Source organism: Orcinus orca, chromosome 6 (assembly GCF_937001465.1).
Source record: "Orcinus orca chromosome 6, mOrcOrc1.1, whole genome shotgun sequence".
NCBI classification, from domain to species: Eukaryota; Metazoa; Chordata; class Mammalia; order Artiodactyla; family Delphinidae; genus Orcinus; species Orcinus orca.
In genome coordinates this window covers 56,129,312-56,153,452 of record NC_064564.1, presented here as the reverse complement: position 1 = coordinate 56,153,452, position 24,141 = coordinate 56,129,312, and the positions used below count along the sequence as shown (strand labels likewise).

General features: G+C 40.5%; 1 protein-coding gene across 8 annotated transcripts in view; it reads left to right on the top strand.

Moving 5' to 3' along the window:
- Positions 1 to 12,311: 12,311 nt before the first annotated feature.
- The window catches only part of CCDC171 (coiled-coil domain containing 171), a 359,813-nt gene continuing 347,983 nt past the window's right edge, over positions 12,312 to 24,141 (top strand). For 6 of the 8 annotated variants that reach the window (XM_049710685.1, XM_049710687.1, XM_049710684.1 and 3 more), the window contains exons 1-3: positions 12,312 to 13,296; positions 14,740 to 14,793; positions 22,564 to 22,721. In XM_049710685.1, coding sequence (XP_049566642.1) covers positions 22,678 to 22,721 — 44 coding nt within the window. In that variant the 5' untranslated portion in view covers positions 12,312 to 13,296; positions 14,740 to 14,793; positions 22,564 to 22,677. Of the gene's footprint in view, positions 13,297 to 14,739; positions 14,794 to 21,351; positions 21,483 to 21,714; positions 21,768 to 22,563; positions 22,722 to 24,141 lie in introns of all 8 variants that reach the window. The other 2 variants (XM_049710681.1, XM_049710683.1) reach the window with 2 other exon arrangements.

Sequence of the window (24,141 nt, the reverse complement as noted above, 5' to 3'; positions counted from 1 at the left end):
GTCAAATGACTTATTACACAGTCCCCAAGTGTTCTTTCTTTAGAGGGGGAACATGATAGGGCATTTCTGGCTGTCTGACCTGTTGTGTTACTCTGAAAAAAAGTCACTTAGTGGTTGAATCCAGTTACCCAGGAAATCAACTGATTTATTATAGGGAGCTAATATAAAAGGAAAATGAATGGCACCCCAAGGAAAGAGAATATGAACTCAAGAGTTTATTTGATTTTGTGTTTTAGCCAAATCACAACAAAATTGTAGCCAAGCATTAGACTTTCACCAAGGAGTGACTAGGGATGCAAAAAGCATTGTTAAGATTAATATCATAGCATTGTTAAGATTAATATCAAATATCATAGTTAATGATCCAAAACCTTAAGGCAACCAAGAGGAAAGAAAACAGCTTGGCAAGTAGCAAAATCATGCTTATTGACACATGGCAGTCTATGACTCCATGTGACTTTAGAGCTTATTTCACAAGTCTTGGTTGGAAACTATCTACTTCATGCAGTCATCTTCTTGATCTAAGAGTCCTAGGTGGAAGCTGTCTCCTCCTGATCTTGTCATTTTTGGTCAGTACAGTTTTCCAGTAATTTAAATGACTTAAATCTCTCTGCTTAAAAGAAGTGGTTCTAAGGATCATCATTCTAGAATTTTGCTGTAGTGTCTGTTTTTTACAGTGACTGAAGCATATTATGAAAAGAAAGGAGACTCCAAGGCTTTTTGATTTGTATCACAAAGTGTATTATCATGGTCCCTGATTGACAGAGACATTGGAACTTAATAGCCTAGAAATAAAAACTTTTTGGAGATATTTATTGTATCAGTCTTTGGACATGATCAAAAGTATATTTCTAAGATATGTCAGTCAGGGACCAGACGAGAGACAGAAACTACATCAGTTTTTTGAACAGGGAAAATTTAATAAAAATAATTAATAACTAATAGGAGACAGAGATAAAAGAAGAGTCTAAGGGATCTAGAATAGCAGGTGCAAAAAAGCAGCTCCTACCTCTAGGTTGAGGAGGAATAAGCAATAAAAGTACTGGAGACTAGGCGAAGAACCTCCTCTCACCAAACACTCCCCCAAGGCTGAGATTCAGACCTCTTCAAAGAGGACATACCTACCACATACACAGCCACTCAGGCTGCCAGGAGTGAAGAAACTCACTAGAGTGGTCTGTAGAATTGATTCACCATTGCTGGAGAGTGTGGGCAGCCTGGATCAGTCAGTAGAAGTGGCCAGCTGCCGCCAGAGGATGTAAGTTGGCTGGACCTGATCTAAAGTAGCGTTAAGAAGAGGAAGAATAGCCTGAGAATAAAGCTGGAGCTCCTCTGTTGGAGAATGATAATGGAGATCTACAGCCTAAAGGAAAAATGTCTTCCTGCAGCTGTGGCCATGCAGTGTCATTCCACTGAAAAACCATAACATTTCATTTGCTGGCCACAGAGATATGATTGTGGGGACCAGCACTGGTATCATGAATCAGGGCAGAAAAGCGTAGATTTGGAGCAGAGCAATGATATCAAATTGATGACTTGTGCATAAGAAGTTCTTGGTTACTGAAAATTTTTTATAATTTTGTTTTTATCCTAAATTTGATAAAGAGTTCTCACAACAGTTTTAAGTTGATTAAAATTTGGAGAATGTCAAACAAGCCTAATTATTTTTACTATTTTTCTTTTATAAGTCTTTGGCTGTGCTGGTGGCTATTCCAGTAAACTTGAAGAAAGTTTTGATTTACAAGAAAGCTTAACAGTCTGACTATTCTGAATTTGGGACAGAAAAAATCAAGAAGAGTTGTCAGAGGAGATAAGATACAAACATGAGTTATCTTATTCAAAGTCAAGAAATAGTTACAGGTAATAAATAGGAAATACACAACAATATGTAATAATGTTATTAGAAACTTAACTTTTCTTTTTTGCCACACCGCACAGCTTGTGGGATCTTATTGAAGGGCAGGGATTGAACCCGTGCCCTTGGCAGTGAAAGTGTGGAGCCCTAACCACTGGACTGCCAGGGAATTCCTGAACTTAACTTCTTTTTTAACTTCTTGTCAGAATGATTCAGAAATATACCAAAAGTCTAGAGAATTAGACTATTTTGGGAATAAAAAAGAACTTTTATTTATTTGAGCCAAAATCATCAGGTTACTTTACAGGGAAAAAAAAATCAGATTCTAATTACTTTTTGTTTTCCATCCATATTAAAATTAACACTAAAGAATACATAGGATCTCAACTTTGTCTTTTATTATTGCTCTTATTTTAAATAAACTTTTTGAATTTATCTTTGTATACCTTTTTATGCATGCACTTAGACATATACAAATATATAAATACAGTAAGTCTCCTACACACGAACGAATTCTTCTCCAAGAGTGTGTTCGTAAGTCCCGTTTGTTCATAAGTCCCAACAAAGTTAGCCTAGGTACCCAACTAACACAATCGGCTATATAGTACTGTACTGTAATACGTTTATTATACTTTTCACACAAATAATACATAGAAAACAAGCAAACACAAGAAATAAAGAAAACATTTTTCTTTTTTTTTCTTTTTTTTTTTTTGCGGTTCGCGGGCCTCTCACTGTTGTGGCCTCTCCCGTTGCGGAGCACAGGCTCCGGATGCACAGGCTCAGCGGCCATGGCCCACGGGCCCAGCCGCTCCGCGGCATGTGGAATCTTCCCAGACCGGGGCACGAACCCGTGTCCCCTGCATCGGCAGGCGGACTGTCAACCACTGCGCCACCAGGGAAGCCCTAAAGAAAACATTTTTAATCATACCGTACAGTACCTTGAAAAGTACAGTAGTACAGTACAACAGCTGGCATACAGGGGCTGGCATCAAGTGAACAGGCAAGAAGAGTTACTGACTGGAGGAGGCACGGGAGGTGGGAGATGGTAGAGCTGAAGGATCATCAGCAATAGGAGATGGAGGGCAAGCTGCAGTTTCACCCATGCCTGATGTTGATGGAATGCGTGTTTGCATCTTTGAAAGTTCGCAACTTGAAGGTTCATATGTAGGGAACTTACTGTACACTAATAGATGATTAAATTAATGGTTTTAACTAACTTTAAAATATAACTTTAAAATATATTTAGCATTAACAGAGCAATGTATATATGTTGTTGAATATAACATCTTTATATACTGCAACAATATCCTTAAACAACAAACAGGCATGCCATATTTACAGTTTTGATTGCATATTCCTCTTTCTATTTAATGATTCTCATTATTACAAATTTTGGATTTTTAAAACATAAGAGAAATTAGAAGGTAGGAAACCAAGAACTATCTTGCTAATTTTTTCCACTGAGCATGGATATAGGTACAGATATATAGATTATACTAGTTTAATACATTTTAAGTAGGCAGAATTATATATGTGTGTATATAATAATTTAAAAACATTTGCACATCTTGCTATTGCTATTCTATAGCCATTCCATATATAAAAATTAGGATCAAGAGTAGTTTAAAATTATCTTTAGTGGTCTTTTCTTACATAAAAATTATTTGAGTAACCACAGTATATTTGTTAACAAACTTATTTTAATATAAATTTAAGGTCTTAAGATTGACTTAAAAATCTGGAAATTACAATTTGTGTTAACTCATTGAATCCTTATCACGCACAGTATTGTAAGAATCCATGAGATTATATCCTTTAAAAATATCCATTACTGGAATTTCCCTGGTGGCGCAATGGTTGGGAATCTTCCTGCCGATGCAGGGGACACAGGTTCAATTCCTGGTCTGGGAAGATCCCACATGCCACAGAGCAGCTAAGCCTTTGTGCCGCAACTACTAAGCCTGCGCTTGAGAGCCTCCGAGCCACAACTACTGAGCCCGTGTACCACAACTACTGAAGCCTATGCACGCTAGAGCCCACGCGCTGCAACTAATGAGCCCATGCACTGCAACTACGGAAGCCTGCGTGCTCTGGGGCCCACATGCTGCAACTGCTGAGCCCACATGCTGCAACTACTGAAGCCCGTGTGCCTACAGCCCATGCTCTACAACAAGAAAAGCCACTGCAATGAGAAGCCCGTGCACCACAACGAAGAGTAGCCCCACTCACTGCAACTAGAGAAAGCCTGTGCACAGCAACAAAGACCCTGCACAGCCAAAAAAAAAAAAAGAAAAAGAAAAAATATCCATTACTGCAATTTCATTTAGCCAAACACAGTTTTATGTTTGTAATCTTTTTTCTTTTTTGGCTGCATGGCACGGCCTGCAGGATCCTAGTTCCCAGACCAGGGACCTACCCCCGGGCCCACAGCAGTGAAAGCGCAGAGTCCTAACCACTGGACCCCCAGGGAATTTCCTTATGTTTGTAATCTTAAACCATCCATGGAAATAATAACTTACTGGGCCCATAGAATTAATGTATAAATTTAAAAGGTTTAAATCATGAGAAACTAAACCCAAGGCATGTATTAAAAAAATATGTAATATATATATATATATTTAGCTAACATTTTTATTGTGAGAAAGTCAGAGAGAGGACAAAGTTGTTTTAAGCTAAAGGTGTACGACTAATATATCCAAAGAATCATCTATTTATCAGTAATATTACATGGACTTTTAAAAATTGTAAGTAAACTTGTATATTTACATATAAAACATTTTAAAAAGACTTTTGAACTCATGCTAAAAGCTCTGAGTGTCTAGCTTTCCTTCTTATCTTACCTAAACTCACCTCCAAAGTAACTCACAATGAGGAAATTAGGGAAGGCTCTTCTTTAGGGAGGTTTTAAAGGATTTTGCTAGCAAGGAACGCCTTGGGATGGTTAAATTGTTGGGCAAAGTGTGGAGAAAGGTCTTGAGGCAAGTCTTAAATGAGAAAGCTTTTGGTCTTGATAAATAAACTTTTTAGTTCACAGCATTATCTTACAGGAATAGGTATTTTCTGGAGCAAATAGATTATTTTTGCTTGGTGTCAGTATTATTTAACATAGGGACAAGAAAGCATGCTTGGTCTCATGAGGGTGTAACTCATTGATAGGGATTATGTTGGTTTCCCCTGTGTCCCCTCACTAAAATGTAAGCTCCATGAGAGCAGAGATTTTTGTGTGTGTTGTTTGCTTTTATATTTTTATAACCTACAACATCTAGCAAATAGTAAGCGTTCAGTAAATATTTGTTAACAAATCTTAATTAATTACATGCATAGAAAATTTTGAAAAATGAGATGGTCTAGACGTTAAAAATGTACTATAAAGGTATAATAATTAAAACATGGTGATATTGGGACATAGACAAATAGATACATTGATTCGAATAGAAAATGCAGACATATAGATATATGTGTGTATACATATCTGTATATCTATCTATAAGCATATCTATCTATAAGTATATGTATAGATAGATATCTCCCAAACTTTCAGTCCTCTTAAAGAGTCATCCTTCTCAAGTATATTTTTTTAAAAGGGGAGGGGTTTGTCTTACAGTTGCTTCTGAGTTGGCCGCTGCTTCTCTGCCAGTGAGCCCCTCAATGCTTCTGTGTTCCTTTGAGTTGCTCAAACCTGGAGCTCATTAACTGCACTTTCCTCCTTCATCAATGTGGACATCTCTACAAGGGATTCTACGGAAGGCAAGAAGAGGGTAATATGGGGGTAGGCCTAGCTTCGCTTCATGAATTGGACCTTCCTTCCATCTACGACTCCAACTATAAAGCTGTTCTCTAGTGAGAGTTATAACATTTAAGACTATACATTAAATGTGCCTTTTTACAAAGCTGGAGACAAAGATGCCCACTAAGTTATAAACTTAGAGGTCCACTACGTACTCCCTCAGTCCTTCTCTCCTTAGTCTTCAGATTGAGGCCAGAGGGCTTCCTTTTTCCTTTTGGGAAATCCTAACTTCTAACCAAAGAGGATAGTCTAGCAGTCCCACGCAGGTTAAGAAATCTGGACCTCTTTCAGACCTTCCCACTAGAGAGAAATGCACATAGCTTCTTTATTTTTTTTGGAAGTCTATTGAGTGAGTAAATATGGGACTAGAAATAGATATCATTCATATCACTTAAGGATAAATATTGGAGAATGCTAGTTTAAATTTATAAGCAGAAGAAAAACACATTCCTATTGCCCATAATTTGCAAGAACACCACTAGTCATATTGGAATAATTACTTCACACTGTTATACAAACTGACTTTGGTTCCTTTCTTTCATTATTGCCCTCACTCCCACTCCTTAACATTTCTACTTTCAAATTGTGCTTTTTAGATTGGCCAGGAATAATAATAAATAGGCTCAATGTTTAAATTAAATATTTAATTTAAATTTCTTTAAAGGATGCTACCTTATCTACAATGACTTGGCTGCAGCTTTATAATTATTCATTATAAGGTTATGAATTAAGTTCTTAGACTTGGTACAAACTTTTTAAATTCTGATGGCAGTAGTGGTGTATTAGTGAGTTAATGCATCTAGTTACATAAGATAAAAGTGGCATTTCTGGATGTTACTAAACTTCATCAGTAATCAGATAAATGCAAATTAAAAGAACATTAGAACAATGGCATATCACTTTTTGCTTATCAGATTGGAAACGTTTCAATACCGCAAAAATATCTACTGCTGGCAAGGGCAGAAAGAAGTAGATACTCTCATACAATGTTGATATTTCTTTAAATTGATACTCTTTCTGAAAAGTAACCTGGTACTATGTATAAAAAATTAAAGTACAGCTCTCAAATGTTGACTCCTTAAAAGCTCATCATAAAAACTGTTAAGTTTATTAGATTTACTGTAGTAAGGAAGAACACTACCTTGACTGAACCTTAGTAGTGACTCAAAATGAAAAATTAGGGCCAGTTATTTTTAGGGTTTTAGGGAGAGAAGCAAGTCAGTGAAATGTTTGGGATTAGGCAGAGTTTATGATACAACAGCCTTAGATTGGTGGGCACAGCAAGGCAATGTTTTGTTGTTTTTTTTTTTGCAGTACGCGGGCCTCTCACTGTTGTGGCCTCTCCCGTTGTGGAGCACAGACTCCAGATGCGCAGGCTCAGCGGCCATGGCTCACGGGCCTAGCTGCTCCGCGGCATGTGGGATCTTCCCGGACCGGGGCAGGAACCCGTGTTCCCTGCATCGGCAGGCGGACTCTCAACCACTGCGCCACAGTGGGAAGCCCCAAGGCAATGGTTTTGAATAATTTCTTGGTAAAGCCTTGGGAAGCCCCAAGGCAATGGTTTTGAATAATTTCTTGGTAAATAAACTGTTAGCCTTCATAAGTAATCTGTTTAGTAAGTTCACAGCCTTATCTTCCAGGAAAAAGTGTCAACTGGAGCAAGCCACAAGGTTATTTTTGTTTGGTCCCAGAATTGTCTAACAAAAGTACAGGAAAGTATGTCTAGTCCCACTATTATAGTAAGTCCCCTACACACGAATGAGTTCCATTCCAAGAGCACATTCGTAGGCCCAATTTGTTTGTAAGTTCAACAAAGTTAGCCTAGGTACCCAACTAACACAATCAGCTATATAGTACTGTACTCTAATAGGTTTATAATACTTTTCACACAAATAATACATAAAAAAAACACGCACAAAAAAGAAAACGTTTTTTAATCATACAGTACAGTACCTTGAAAAGTACAGTCGTACAGTACAACAGCTGGCACCCAGGGGCTGGCACTCAAACAGGGACGAAGAGTTACTGACTGGAGGAGGGAGAGGAGGGGGGAGATGGTAGAGCGGAAGGATCGTCAGCAATAGGGGATGGAGGGCAGGCTGCAGTTTCACTCACGCCTGACGTTGATGGCACAGGTTCTGGTTCCTTGTTGGAACCAGATGCATGTTTGCATCTTTGAAAGTTTGAAACTTGAAGGTTCAAAGGTTTGTATGTAGGGGACTTACTGTATTTAACATAGGGAAAGGTAATTATATCGATTTTGGTTTTCAATGCTTATCCTTTTATCCATCAATTTCTATTCTAGGTATTTATACTATGACTTTAAAAAGACAAATATGTGGGACTTCCCTGGCGGTCCAGTGGTTAAGACTCCACGCTTCCACTGCAGAGGGCGTGGGTTTAATCCCTGGTTGGGGAACTAAGATCCCACATGCTGCATGGCGTGGCCAAAAAAAAAAAAAAAAGACAAATATGCAAAGTATACCTTTGGAGACAGTGTTTTATTTTTATTTTTTAAGTAAAGAAACAAAGCAGAAACAACTTAAATGATGGGATAAATTATGGGCATTCATAAAATGGATTACAATACAGCCATAAAAAGGTATATTTTTTCATATTAACATAGAAATGTATTAAAGCTGTATTGTTAAGTTAAAAAAAAAATCTATCTACCTACCTACTTATCTACCTATCAATAGCAATGATGTGCTGGAGCTGGCTCCCACAGGACTCTTGAGAGCCAAATGTACATATTTCTTCTGAACTCTGCAGTTAAGAGACTGCATGTTGGTTGCTTGAAATTAGCCACAGTGGCAGTATTTAGTATACATCAAGGAAATCAGCACACCACTGGCTTCAAATAACAGAAAACATGACTAGCACAGACTTGAGTTCTAAGACCATTAATCGTTTGTGTCAGAAGGAAGTCCAGGATTGGATCAGAAACTAAGGAGTGTCATGGAGAATCAAGGCTCTTTTTATTCTCACCTCAGTAGGTGTGCCCTTACATTTCATTGTTCAGAACTGGTAACACAGCCAACCCTAGCTACCAGGGAGCTTTGGAGAGCCAGTAGCTAGCAGGAGGAAATAGGATAGATCAGACCATTCATCTCCTGAAGTTCTACCTATTACTGCTGCAAACAGATTAAGGTTGTCAGCAAGGATGGTGTAGGAAATGGAAAAGCAGTGTCTGCTACTATTGTGTGTATGCACACTTGCGTAAATATAGAAATAAATGAACAAATGTGCCTTCTTTAAAACGTATTTATTTATGCATCAAAATGTTGTATTAGAAATGTAATACATTCCTAACAGTTTTTAAATCTAGACTGGGAAAGTAGGACTTGGGGGAGAATTTTACTTTTAAAATTGCCCTGACTTGGGCTTCCCTGGTGGCGCAGTGGTTGAGAGTCCGCCTGCCGATGCAGGGGACACGGGTTCGTGCCCCGGTCCGGGAAGATCCCATATGCCGAGGAGCGGCTGGGCCCGTGAGCCATGGCTGCTGAGCCTGCGCGTCCAGAGCCTGTGCTCCGCAACGGGAGAGGCCACAACAGTGAGAGGCCCGCGTACTGCAAAAAAAAAAAAATTGCCCTGACTTAAGTGACCATGTGTTTACTATCGGAACAAAGGATAAAGACATATGCATTTTTGAAAAAAATTAGAATACATGTGAAACCACTTAGCATAATGCTTGGCACATATGTCTAATAAATAATGTTATCTTTTATATTAGCCTATATATCTTAAAACTTTTAATATAAGTCCATATCTACCTCTTATTACATTTATTTGTGTTTTCTGTTGCTAATGTGAATGAGAGGGAAGATTTATTGTGAGATAAGAGAAGGTAAGGCTGGAAAGGCAGGTAGGGACAAGAATAAGGGCCCTTGATGGATGGAGGAAAAGTATGGGTTTTATCCAGTAAGGACTGAGGAGCCATTGAAAGAATTAATGAAGGGTAATGTAATCAGAGTTATGCTTCAGAAGGATCATTTCCGTTGTAGCACACAGTATGGGGATTGAAGGAGCAAAGAACCAGGGCCACCAAGAGCAACAATTATGGCAGGGCTCGCAGTTCTAACAATTGATACCAAAGCAGCGTAATAATCAAGCACCTGGTGTTTGAACCTTCTGGGAGAGGTTACTAGGCTCAAAAGGACGTGGCTCATCTGGTGTTAAAAACCCTGCGGGGCTTCCCTGGTGGCACAGTGGTTGAGAGTCCGCCTGCCGAGGCAAGGGACACAGGTTCGTGCCCTGGTCCGGGAGGATCCCACATGCCCCGCAGCGGCTGGGCCCGTGAGCCATGGCCGCTGAGCCTGAGCGTCCGGAGCCTGTGCTCTGCAATGGGAGAGGCCACAGCAGTGAGAGGCCCGTGTACCGCAATAAAAAACAAACAAACAAAAAAACCCTGCGGCTCACATGTACACAATCAGCTCATAACACTCCCTTAGTGTCAGAAAGGTGCATATGTGCCCTTAGGCCTGCTTTTGATTTTTTTCTGTTTTTTGATCTTCTCCTCTCATATTTCCCGGTTTAAAAATGCCCTAGATGTTAGCTGTCAACTTGTAAAAATGTTGAGAATTTGCACAGAAGGAGGAGGTGGGTGACTTGCGTCAGCCACAGCAAAGGTCCTGATTACAAGTGTCTGGATATGAAACAATAAGGAAACAAATAAATGGAGATGATTAGTAGGAGGCATAGAAAGGCCACAGGAGACAAAGTAAGTAGGATTTAGTAATTCTCAGATGAAGGAATTGAGAGCCTGAGAGAGAAGAAAGATTCTCTAAGTTTTTTTTGTTTGGGTGTCTGAGATTATAAGTTTTATAAATAGGTAGAGCAGTTTGTGGGGCTCCAGTGAGAAGCTGAGAAATATCATTAAGTTTTAGATATATTGAACTCAATACTGACAGACATTAAAATGACACTGTTCAAATGAGAGTTAAAAATTCAAGATCAGAGCTCAGCTTATGATATTATGGTATGTGAGGTGGACATAAAGAATTGAAAGTTGTGGACCCAGAGTTCACACTTGCAGGAATGGATGACATCACCAAGAAAGCTACTATGGTAAATGGTGAAGGTTGAGGGCAAAACTGAGAAAGTATCCCCTTAAGGGGCAAGGTGATAATGGTTTCCTGAGCAGCAGCAAAGAGGTCAGAGAGCTGCCTAAACCCTGAGTCTCACCTATGCTGGAGAGAAATCTGAGAGTGATCAAAGTGTCAGCGAACTCAAGGAGCCTGGGATCTGGTAATGAGGTCATTATTGACTGCGAAATCTGTTTTGGAAGAGTGGGGGTGGTGGATCGAATAATATCTCAAGAGAAAGAATGAGATGAGAATTGTGACTCGAGGCTAAAAGAGAAGTGGGCTAGACAGCATCTTTCTGTACAGCTTTCCTAAGTAGTATAGCATGTTAGGCAAACAAGGGACAACAAAGAATTGACCTTGTAACTACTAGAAAAACACAGAAAACCTCCAAGTATTTTATAACAGTCTGATTTATTGTTTAATTATTAGAACTTTTCTGTTCAACATCCTTCATTTAGCTCTGTTGCTTGGTAAACTAAGTAGGACCTAGACGGCCCTCTGTGATCTGGGTTCTGCTTACTTCTCCAGCCTGACATCTTACTCCCCACATCCGCTACCCCAAGACCGCACACAGAGCTTTGTTCAGTTTTCCAAATGCCTCTTGCTGTTTCCTGCCCTGTTTGCAGCTTCCATGTCTTCCAATTCCTTTTAACTTGGTGAATCTATAACTACCTTCCCAGACTGAACTCAAAGTTCTCTATAAAGCCTTCCTGGTTGTTCAGGGTTGATACTATACTTCCCTCTTCTGAATCCCACTGCACCTATATCATGTATCCTGCATTTCTACCACCTAGTTCTGGGCTGGGTATATATATAGTCTGTATTCAATAAATGCTGAATGAACAAATAAATGAAGATTGCAAGTCTTCATGCTGCATCTATTTTTTTCATTTTAAAAAAGTGTGCAGTATAGTACATTTGGCGTTTCTTGCTGTACAATATTCAATTTTGTGATTTTGCTAAAACACAAATAAAAATTTTATATTATTTAAAACTTGTAAAGTAAAAAAGGTCCTAATATCATTAGTCTGTTGTAATTGTCCATTTCGTTTCTAAGTGTTAGAGTGGGCTCTTTTCTTTCCATACACTCTTTTCTTTGAAGAAATTATCCTCTTTCTGACTAAACTATTGAAGCGGGATGTGCCTCCTTTCCTAATCTAAATGACTAAACTCAAGCCAATTAAAGTTTCAGAGTTTCAGTGTTACAGGAATCAAGGAGGTTTTAATCCCAGGGAGACAGGGGAAAGACGGCCCCTACACCTGGTTTCAGGTTGATTACAAGCCACAAGGCACTATTTTGGCATAAAAGGTTCTTTTTGTATTAAACACCTTTTCGGGAGGAGGAGGAGGTGGTGTTGAAGATTAAATCCTGAGTCAATATCCCGCCAATTTGCATTGTTCTTTGGGGAACAGGCTTTCAAAAGCCAAGGAACAAAAGAGGATTTGGTTTTCCAATCTCCCTGAGGCGGCAGCGGCTACCAGGAGAAACCAAAGTATAAATTATCAACGAGGAAAGCGTGCGTGGGGTGCGTGTGTATATGTGTGTCTGTGTCGGGGGTGGGGAAGAGGACGAGGGTAGGAAAGGGAGCTGGGGCACTTGCTAAGGCTCTGAGGACTTTTTCGTGAGGTACCTCGTTACGTAATATTTATAACGAAAGGCGCTGCAGCTGCATCAGCGCGCTGGCCCGCATTTTGCGTCCCCGTTTACAACCACCAGCTGGGATACAATGGGGATGGGAGGAGGGGAGTAGAAGCGTCCGGCAGGCGGATAGCGGTCTGAACAGCGGGAAACCAATCATTGGTGCAGAAGCGAGCCCAGGGAATTTCCCCCGGTTCTGGCACCAGACCACGGACCCCGAGGGGCTGTCGTGTGACCCTACGGATCAGCAGGGAAGCCAGCTTAAAAATGCAGCATCTGGGATCAGTCCTCTTAAGATTTTTATTCAGTAGGCGGGGAAAAGGAGCTAGGGCTTAGAAACCTGCCTTTTCAGTCGGCTCTCTGGGGATTCTGGGACGGTGACCCGGGCACCTCACACTGAGACCACCACACTGGAACGTGGGCCGAGGGGTCCTCAGGCTGAGGAAGAAGGGGGGAGGGCCCGCGCCAGGCGCGGAACCGCGCGCGGTCGCGAGCGCGCCGCTCCCCAGCAACAGCGCATGCGCCGGTCGCCTTCCAGAAAAGCCGCGCAGCTTCGCGGGCCCGGATCTTCCAATCGGAGCCCGGCGTTCTCCGAGTGTGTATCCTGGAGCTGTCGGCTGCCGGAGGCGGGAGGAAAGGGGCCGCTCGGGCCCGGGCGGGGCCGCGGCCGGCGAAAGTCTGCGGAGGTCTGCCAGGGAAGTCGAGTCTCCGAAAGTGGCAGTTGTAAACACCGTCTCCCTGGGGCTGGTCTCCCTCTTGTTCCCCCCTGTGCTCTTTGTTCCTCCTCCCTGGGTCCTAGAGTCCGTCGCGTTCCAACAGTTTTTGCTCTGACCCCGCGGCCTGCCTGGGCCTCTTTCTGCCTTTGAGATCCGAAGCTGCCCCAGGGGTCTTGGGTGTGCAGTCTGGATCACAGGAGACCCCTGAGGTAACCACCGGGTGTGGGGTTTTGGAGGGGAAAGATTTGGGCTGGAAGGTGTTCAGAGGAAAGGTATAGGGGGCTGCAGTGAGGGTTATGGGGACCCCGAGTTAGTTTGAGGCTGTTCTGTGGCAGTTCGTGTCGTCTGTGGGGACACACCTCCAGCGCCTTGCGCCGGGCCTCTGCGCCCACCTGAGGAAGATCTCCCTGAAGCATTCTAGCCAAAGACCGCTGCCTCAGTACCCAGAGGCCTGGGTAGGGACCAGAGGGCAGGACCCAGAGGGCCTGGACTTGGAGTTTCTTAGGTTTACAACTCCGGACTGCTGGGCTCTTTCCCTCTCAAGAATCAATAAGTCCTTCGAGGACAAGGACCAGGTCTTTTTCATCCCTTTTTAATAAAAATGCCAGCCACGCTCTAGACATTCTATAAATGCTCGGTAAACCAAAGAAAGAGTTTATGCTAGGCTGTCTTCTGTAGCTTCTACGCCAGGACTCTTAGGAGACAGAAGAGAGGGCTGGGAGTTTTTCCCGGGCTGTGCAATTTCTGCAGAAGTGGAGCCTACTTTTCACTGTTCTTTATTTATTCCATGTGATATTTATCCTAGGCAAATACACTTTTTTTTCGTTTTAAGCAGATCTCCAATGATAACTGCGTAAGTTTACTTGAGAAGCAATTTCACTAGGTGTCCGACTCTTTTGAAGACATTACACATGTATGTTTTATAGTTGTTTTCATAATTTTGGTGAAAAGAACCTACCATTTTTTGTCACTTGTTTTATTGAACAGTTAGTGCCTAATAACAAAAGCCTAGAGTCGGAGATGCACTTGGTTTCCCTTGAAATGAAGAGGAAACAAAGGCAGTGCAACCTTCTAAAAGGAAAGATGAAGGCAGTAATTTTAGTGTGGAGCTTTCTGTATTAGTCTGGTGGAGGCTTTTATTAGCTCTGTGACCTCAGCCAAATCACCTAAGCTCCCTGGGCATTAAGATGCCTTATCTGTCAGATAAGGAGGATGGACTTGGTCTCTAAAGTCGCATTTAATTCTAAAATACTTTGATTGCCTCAGCCCATTTGTCTTGGTCTTGTTTTCATGAAAGAACCAAACATCTTTTTTAAAGGTGAAATGTGTAAGTTTGCTGATAGACACCCACAACACAGTTGTGGTTACTGTTGAAGACAGCACTGAGTTATGAAAGAGGATGGATTTAGGAGTCAGCCAGAATATGAGCTTGAATTCTAACCCTCCCACTGGATATCTTTACACAAGTTACTCCACCTCTCCAAGCCTCAGTGTTCTTATCTGTGAAATGTGCATCATAATCTCTAAGGTTATTGGGAAGATTCACTGAGATCAGGTATGTTTAATGTAGTGTCCGGCATGTAGGAAGTGCTCAATAATAGCTTTTATGTTTTCATCCTCCCCACCCCTCCCCTTTCCCTTGATCTGTGCAGACACATTGAGAGAGAGGAGTACATTCTGGATGACCCACAGGACTCAGATGTGCGGTAGGAAAACTTAGTACCAGTGGTGGCTGTGAAATCTAAAAGCAGAATTGTCTTACTTACTCTCGGGATGTCCAGACCATTGATCTCTTGGCCTCAGTTGCCCTATTACCTATTTCTAAAAACTTATTGAAGAATGATATACATAACATCCCCTCATCTATTTCAGTGGGAATGGTGAGAATAGCCCAACTTCACTACCAGGAGAAGATTAAGATATTAATACATTAACATAAAAAGCTGATTTAAACTTTGCTGTTATCCATCACTGCCCAAAGGACGCCCTGGTTTTGGCCCAGCCCAGTGGAAATTCCATCTGGATTGAGAAATCCACTGGAAGTCTGAGTCATCTCTCATTAAGAAGACCCTGACTTGTAGTTAGTTTGGAAGTGTGAAAGAATGATCTGTGTTTAAAGATATCTGCAGTATCGAGCAGAGTGCTTCCCTGACAAGCAAGGGAAGCCATGGGGTGAGCCATGTCTTGAAGGTCAATAGCAAGGCACACAGCAGAGCTCTGGAGTTAGGGATTTCTCAATCTAGGTGGATTGATGGGGCTTTGAATCGTGACATTGTCACTTCCTAGAGATGTGACTTTGGACAAGTGACTGAATATCTTTAAGCCCCAGTTTCCCCCTGGTATAAAATGGGGGTATTAATGGTATCTTCCCTTGGGGTTGGTGTAGAGTGAAATGAGATAATCTATAGAGTCTTGAGCATGATACCTGGAGAAGGGTTGTTTGCCACAGTAGGAATGACGACAGCAGGGAGTGGCTTTGGGGTATCAGTTTGTTTATAGATAATGATGAATTTGATATTTTCAAATGGAAAGCATTATTTAAAGAGTTGCACAGATACTGAGGCTGAAGAGAAAGGCTAACATTGATGGCATATCATAAGAAATTTTTAATTACACATATAGATTAGCCAAATTATTGTTTATCTTAACTTGTAACATTTCATAGGAAAGTTTCAAGTAAAGCTAGGAACATTATGTGGGGACCCTGCATTTCTTTGGCTTAGCTAAATGAAAATATTCCACTGATATTTTCATTACTGTACCTAGCTACTTTAGCTACCTCATCATTTCCTCTTTCCATTCTGATGAAAGAAAAGGGAGATTTTGCTACATCTCCGCTATATTCAATAGCATAGAAGTCCCATCATAGTTTAAATTCAACCACAGACCTACATTTGGCCCTTTGTTTATTTAGTTTTCCTAAAATACAGGTAGGACCTTGAGCCCTAGTGTCATCAAGCACTGATATCAACGAGAGGAAGAAAATAAGAGTTTGCCAAAGGAGACTATAGACAGGATATATTTTTTATGATGATGAATGTAAAAAATTAGGATATAATTCACCTCACATAAAATTCACCATTTTAAAGTATACAATTTGATGGTTTTCACTATATTCACTAAGCTGTACAGCAATCACCGTTATCTAATTCCAGAACATTTCCATCACGACCCCCCCCGCCCCACCTGCCAAAAGAATCCTCATAACCTGCTAGAAGTCAGACCCAATTCCCCCTCTCTCTACTCTCTGATAACCACAAGTCTATTTTCTGTTTCTATAGATTTACCTATTCTGGAAATTTCCCATAAATGGAGTTATACAATATATGGCCTTTTACATTGGCTTCTTTCACTTAGCATAATGTTTTCAACGTTCATCCACGTTGTGGCATATATCGGTACTTCATTTCTTTTTATCTTTGAATAATATTTCATATTTTGTTTATATATTGGCCAATTGATGGATATTTGGGTTGTTTTCACTTTTTGGCTATTTATGAACAATGGTGCTATGAACATTTGTGTACAAGTTTTTGTTAAAGTCCAGTAATTATCTTAGAATGTGTCTTGTTGGTTGTGCTGGGTCAGTATTCTCAGATATGCAGTTTGTTGAAAGTGTGGATTAAAATCTTTGTATTTCAGGACAGTTTTCCTGAATTACAGTTTTTAGTGTTTGTTCTGCTTCCCTTGCTTTGATCTTCTTATTCAGGGACTCCTGCTGTCCGCATGTTGGTTATTCTTTGCCTATTTTCAGTATTTTTTCACTTTCTCTTGAATCATTTTGATCTCTTTCTTAAATTTTTATTTAAAAATTTTACTTCTTTTTTGTTTCATACGTCCTTAAAGGCATTTTTTTGATCATGTGTATTTACTCTTGTTCCCTCTAATTTAATGTTCCTTGCAGAAATGATTTTTAATTTCTAATTCTTTCTGATCTTTTTCACCTTATTTCTGAGGTTTTTTTAAAATTTTATTTTAATTTATTTTATCTGATATTTATTTATTTATTTAAGAGAAGTCAGTTCAGTATTTAAGTGCCTTATTCAGTCTCTAATTCTGATTCCTATTCTTTCATGCCTTATACCATTTTGTTAATGTCTTGTAGCTCATTTTGAAGTAGTAAGTTATGATTTTCATCTGTTTTGTGGGCATGTCTTTCTGTCATTCTTTCATTTATAGGAGTCCATTCTGTTCCTTACTCTCTATTTCCTTATGTTTGTATGGGATTTGACCACTCTACTTTTCTGTTGCTTATTTATTTATTTATTTTTTCCGGTACGCGGGCCTCTCACTGTTGTGGCCTCTCCCGTTGTGGAGCACAGGCTCTGGACGCGCAGGCTCAGCGGCCATGGCTTCCAGGCCCAGCCGCTCCGCAGCATGTGGAATCTTCCCGGACCGGGGCACGAACCCGTGTCCCCTGCATCAGCAGGCGGACTCTGAACCACTGCGCCACCAGGGAAGCCCTTTTGTTGCTTATTTTTATGAAAGGTTAGTTGACCTGAACTTTGAGCAAGGTTCAGGAAAGCTTTTCTAACTTCACAGAACCCTGTCTTTTGTTTGTTGTGAGTGTTAAAAACTATGGTGGCTTGGTTCTGAGATTTCCTGGTCCTCTTTCCTCCTACAGTTTGGTCTGGGCCATGTCTTTACTTTGTCTTCATTGCCCCTATCCTGCTCAGTTTTTTTTTTTTTTTTTTTGCGGTATGCGAGCCTCTCATTGTTGTGGCTCTCCCGTTGCGGAGCACAGGCTCCGGACGCGCAGGCTCAGCGGCCATGGCTCACGGGCCCAGCCACTCCGCGGCATGTGGGATCTTACTGGACCGGGGCACGAACCCGTGACCCTTGCATCGGCAGGCGTACTCTCAACCACTGCGCCACCAGGGAAGCCCAGCCCCTGCTCAGTTTTGATTCCAGCCTCTACTGATTCTCATTAGTGTGGGCCCCTGTCCAGGAAGTAACTTGACAGTCAGTTATGAAGGTCTGTGAGGCTGGACTGTACCAACCCTTTCAGGACTCTCTTACCATACGCCTGTTTCATATGCCAGTTTCAGCTCCTGCTCTCAGGTTGTACTACAGCTCTTCCCATTAACTGTCTGTTGACCCTTTGGGGGTCCTTTCAGATGCATACTTGTTATTTTCCTCTGCTTGCTTCTCTGTACATACCTCCACTCTGTGCAGGTTTTGTGGCTGTTGGTGGTTTGCCCTTATTCATTTGTATTTTGTAATTATTTGTTTTTTGTAAATATTGCCCATGATTTTCTAGTTTCTCTATCTAGTTACCTTAGATAGGATTTTTATAAACTCTGTTATGTAAATTAATTAGGAAATTAAACTATAGAAAAACAAAGAGACTTTATAAAAGACACACACAGGCAGGGCTGGTGTAAGAACCCATTTTGTAGTTTACATGTCACTCTTTTTTTTTTCTATTTAACCCTGTAAAAGCATTTTCAAGCTTCTTATACATATTAGTTTTCTTCTGTTGTGTAACAAGTTACCAAAAACTTAGTGGCTTCAAACAGCCCTCATTTATTATTTCTCAGTCTCTGTAGGTCAGGAATCTGGGCACTGCTTAGATGTGCCCTCTGTTCAGAGTTTCACTAAGTTGCTGTCAAGGTGCTGCTGGCTGTGTTCTCATCTGGAGGCTTGACTGGAAAGAATCTGCTACCTAGTTCATTTAGGTTGTTGGCAGAATGTATTTCCTGTTGGCATCTATATGACCGAGGGATCTGGCTTTTTACTGCCTGTGGGTTGGAGCTGCCTGCAGTTCCCTGCCATGTGGCCCTCTCCGTAGGCAGTTCACAGCGTGACAGTGTGCTTCTTCACGATCAGCTAGAGGTTGCCTGTCACTTCACTCTGCTAGGATAGAGTCTTATATAACATAATATAATCATGGGAGTGCAGCCTGTCACCTTTGCCATATTCTGTTGGTTAGAGGCAAGTCACAGGTTCTGCCCGCAGTAAAGGGGAGGGTATTATACAAGAGAGAAACACCAGGGGGCAGAGATCATGGGGACCATCTGCCTACTACGGTATCTGTTTCAGTGATCTGGAAGTTAATGAAACTTGCACCTGAGCTATAGAAGACCATTTTCTCTCTAGAAGACCGTTCAGATTTGAAGATGTTACATAGCAAAATAATACAGTGAAAAATGGTGGTTGCCTTCAATTTAGCTTTATTGAAACAACTATGTTAAAATTTGGTAAACTACCTCTTCCCACACTTCTCTGCCTAAGATCAAAACAAAATAAAAAACGCAGGCATTATTAAGGCCCTAAGTGTATAAATTCTTTCCCTGGGAGGTAAATAGAGGTTCTGTTTGTGCTTGTTGTGACACATATGCATATGTGTGTGTGTTTCATCCTTTTCACTTTATTTTTTTAATTTTTATTTTCTTGCGGTATGCGGGCCTCTCACTGTCATGGCCTCTCCAGTCGCGGAGCACAGGCTCCGGATGTGCAGGCCCAGCAGCCATGGCTCACGGGCCCAGCCGCTCTGCGGCATGTGGGATCCTCCCGGACGGGGTCACGAACGGGCGTCCCCTGCATCGGCAGGCGGACTCCCAACCACTGCGCCACCAGGGAAGCCCCATCTTTTTCACTTTAAAAATAGAAACATTTTGTATATACTTTTGAGCCTTGTACATTACTCTTAAGTATGGAAGAGTCCCTTCTAACTCTTAAACTTCCATTCTGAAGGCACTTCCTCTGGAATCTGAGCTTTGGGGGCATGGTGGTAAGATGAAAAGATTTTGGGACTCAGTATCAGAAGAGCTTGATTGAGTCCTTGGTGTCCCCTACTTAGTACCTGACTGGCCTTAGGCAAGTCATTTAAGACTTTCTGAATTAGATGAGTTTCTGTAATTGAAATGAGGATAATGAACCTCAGGTAAGGTAATTTATAGTTTAACTGTATCAACAATGACCTTGTAGAAAGAGCTTCTGCTTTAGAGTTAGATAGATAGTAATGAGTTGGAATTTTGGTTCTGTAACTATTTGTCTTTTGACAAGTTACTTCTAATCTCTTAGTTTTCTCTGTTGAAAAGGATAATCTTTACATTGCAGTGTTGTAATGATTGGAGTTCTATAGGTTCTATGTGTAAATAAAATACCAAACACAGTGCTTGACATTTTACTAGGTGCTCAATAGATTAATGATAGTGGTGTTTGTTTGTCTACCACTATTCCCAAACTTAGTATTTAGGTCCCTGGAGAAATGGGATTCCACCCCCCCCCCATCTTGGTAAAAGTTCTGTCTTCTTTGTCCTAGGTCAAACTATTCTGCATCAGCTGTGTGAATCACTGACTGTTTTGAAGATCCCTTAGTGTTTGGCTGTAGGAGCCATTAGTCAGTTCCCAGTACTGTGTTTGAGTCTACATCTCAGTTGGCTTATTTGAGTCTCTTTTCTTTCAGTGATCTCTCTCAGGGTTGTTTATTGCGAGCAGGGACAGATCAGTTTAGATTTTTTTTGGGGGGGGGGCATCTTCTAGCTATCCCTGTATACCTACAATTTTACTAAACAATTCTTTTTTTTTCCGTAATGGTGTGCCTTGGTGGGTCATTTATCACTCAGTGTCCTGGCCTCTCAGGCCAGTGTCCTGGCCTTTTAATTTTTATTTTTTTGGTTGCGCCACATGACTTGTGAGATCTTAGTTCCCCACCAGGGACTGAACCCAGGCCCCTGGCAGTGAGAGCTCCAAGTCCTAACCACTGGACCATTAGGGAATTCCCACTAAACAATTCTTCTATTACATCTTTTTTTTTTTTTTTTTTTTTTTGCGGTACGCAGGCCTCTCACTGTTGTGGCCTCTCCCATTGTGGAGCACAGGCTCTGGACGCGCAGGCTCAGCGGCCATGGCTCATGGGCCCAGCCGCTCCGCGGCATGTGGGATCTTCCCGGACCGGGGCACGAACCCGTGTCCCCTGCATAGGCAGGCGGACTCTCAACCACTGCGCCACCAGGGAAGCCTTCTTTTATTACATCTTTAACCAGACCAAATCACCCCAAGTGTCACCTACTCCTTTCCTTTATCAGAGATCTCAGAGGGTTTGTGTTACAGTAATAGAAACTGACAGTGACTGTGTACTGTATATGTGCTGTGTATATTACTTAAATATCAAATATATGAGCTTGATATAGTTATCTCCTTATGGTTGAGGAAACAAGCTCAGAGAGTTTAAGTGGCTTGCCTATGACCACATACTTGATGCTTATTGGAATCCTAGCTCAGATCTCTCTGAGACCAAATCTCATGGTCTTTCTTAGGATATTGGACTTCTGCTGGGGATACCAAGAGACCTTGTGAGATCTTCATATTTGTGTCTATTTGGAGTTAGTTAGTTATCGAGATGTTTACCCAAAGATTCCTTCACACTGTAGTAACTTAGAGTTGTTGAGTAACTTAGAGTTGTTGAGTAACTTAGAGTTACTTAGAGTAACTTAGAGTTACTTAGAGTTACTTAGAGTAACTTAGAGTAACTTAGAGTTACTTAGTAACTTAGAGTTAACTTAGAGTTACTAAGAGTTACTTAGAGTTACTTAGAGTTACTTAGAGTTACTTAGAGTTACTTAGAGTTGTTGAGTAACTTAGAGTAACTTAGAGTTGTAGAGTTGTTGAGTAACTTAGAGTTGTTGAGTTTGGAGTGTCTCTGGTAGAAGAGTGTTCTGGAGAGAAGGCCGGGGTAAGTGACAAATGCTCTCTCCTTTCCTTTTTCCTCTTCAATCCCTTGGGAGAAGGCCTTTGAAAATTACTGTAAGATCTTTTATGTGGGAGTGCCTTGGCCTCTTTGATTGTAACATTGCATTAAAAATATTTCATTTATGAAAAAGTCTTTTGGGACCCCAAAACATCCCTGGACTGCATTTTCTTTCATACTGAATTCTGTGCCCTAGAGATAGGCACTAGCTATTCCTCTTCCAGTTTAAGAACAATTAGTCACTATTTTATTACTTTTTATTTGAGAAATTAAAATAATCTAATAGTATTAGCTTATTCTTATAAGAAGGAATTTCTAATGTTTTGTCATTTTTGTTTCTAATCTTATTTAAAAAGAAATAAAACACTGTGGCTTTTATTTTATTTTTTATAACTTAAAAAAAATGTTTATTTATTTATTTAGGCTGTGTTGGGTCTTAGTTGTGGCATGCGGGGTCTTCATTGCGGCACGTGGAATCCTTTTGTTGTGGCATGCAGACTCTTAGTTGTGGCATGTGAACTCTTAGTTGTGCTATGCATGCGGGATCTAGTTCCCTGACCAGGGATTGAACCTGGGCCCCCTGCATTGGGAGCACGGAGTCTTACCCACTGGACCACCAGGGAAGTCCCCAAACACTGTGGCTTTTAAAAATACAAGTATTTACATGTTTTTTAAAGAATAATCTTAAAAATACAGATAAGTCAAAAAACAAAAGAAAAATCACCCCTAGTCTCAGGACTCATATAAATAACTGCTGTTATATTGTTTACTGTTTTAACAGACTTCAGCCCATGTAACCTGTAAGCCACAGACGTCTTGGACAGTTTTAATCATTAATAACGAAGTATATCATTGAGCAACAGTGGGGTATTTTGAAAGAGTTGGAAGACTCATCATGAGTTTGAATACTTCAAATAATGCCTCCGGTGATATCCAAAGGTAAGCCTCCAGTCTCTTCTTCTAGTTGAGGAATGCTTTTGGTTGCAGGGAGCAGGGAGAAATAAGTGGTTGGAGAGGCTGATTGTAAGAATTCTCATGGGATGGTAAGGGAAGTGGAAATTTCATGGGACTGGAGGAGCAAGAATGATGCCTCATGGAAACCAGAACTGGGTCTGGAGACTCTGTGTGGCTCTTTATGCTCCTTTGTTAACTCAGTGTACAAAAGTCAGTGTCTGTACTTTCTCCAGTCCCTAGAGACTTGCTTATTCTTTTCCACTTCTCTAAATCTTTTCTTCTGCTTATTCATTATTACTTGGCTTGCCACAATCTGTGTTGCTGTGTTTCCTCTTATTTCCTCATTGCCCCAACTCTGATTCATCACTCTACTTAAGCGTTCTGTTAGTTTTAGCTCCTGTTCATAACTGCTTCTTTTCTTGGAGTTTACATTCTAAGAACTGCTGTTGCTCATCTTTTTTGTACCATTCATATATGCCTTTGGGTGAGGTGCCTACCTTTGGTTTATTCATATCTCATGTGAATAATATAAAAACTCTGAGTCCATAATGTGAAATGGAGCCATTTCGGAGAGTGCAACTCAAAGTGTGGTTTACGAAGAAATAAGTACAGAAATTGAAAGCAAGTGTTTAGAACCTTATAATCATGTAACAGAGTAATTTTCTATTTGTTGAATCTAATAATAAAACAGTTAGAGTTGAATTTTATCTATTTTTAGATTTTCTTTTTTAATTATCCCTTTTAAATATATTTTACAGAAGCAATGGGAGTGGGGTGGGGATAGTCCTTGCTCACGTTTAGTTTGAGAAGAACTGATCTTGAGCACCTTTTCAGCAAGGATGTGTGGGTGGGGTGAGTACTGTGACTAACATGTACTTTGCTTTATAAATAGGATTTGCTATGTAAACGTTTCCTACCTGTCTTTAGGAGCTACCTGAAATCCTTTCTGGAGCAAGACAGAGAATAAATGAGTAAAATATTAATATTTTTCTTTACTAAAATTTTATCTTAAAAAGAATTTTTTCTTTTAGATGTGTCAAGGGTTAAGAGTGAGGTCTCATCAGCTGGTTCTCCACCACTATGGTGAGGAAGATGGTTCAAAAAGTGCTAAAGAGAGTGTTTTAAGGTTCTTTTTTGCTCTGATATCTTGTCTTATATATGTGCATATGTATATATACACATAGATATGTATATTTTAATGCAGATAATGCATATGTTTTTAGAATAATTTAAGAAATACAAATGAATAAAACGATGAAACTGCTTATAATGCTACCACTTAGAGTTAACTCCAACAGTATTTTGGTATTTACTTGCCCAGACCTTTTCTTTTGAACATATAAATATATATTTCAAAAATTAGAATAATATTTTACATTAGTATCTTGCTTTTTCAATTTTGGGG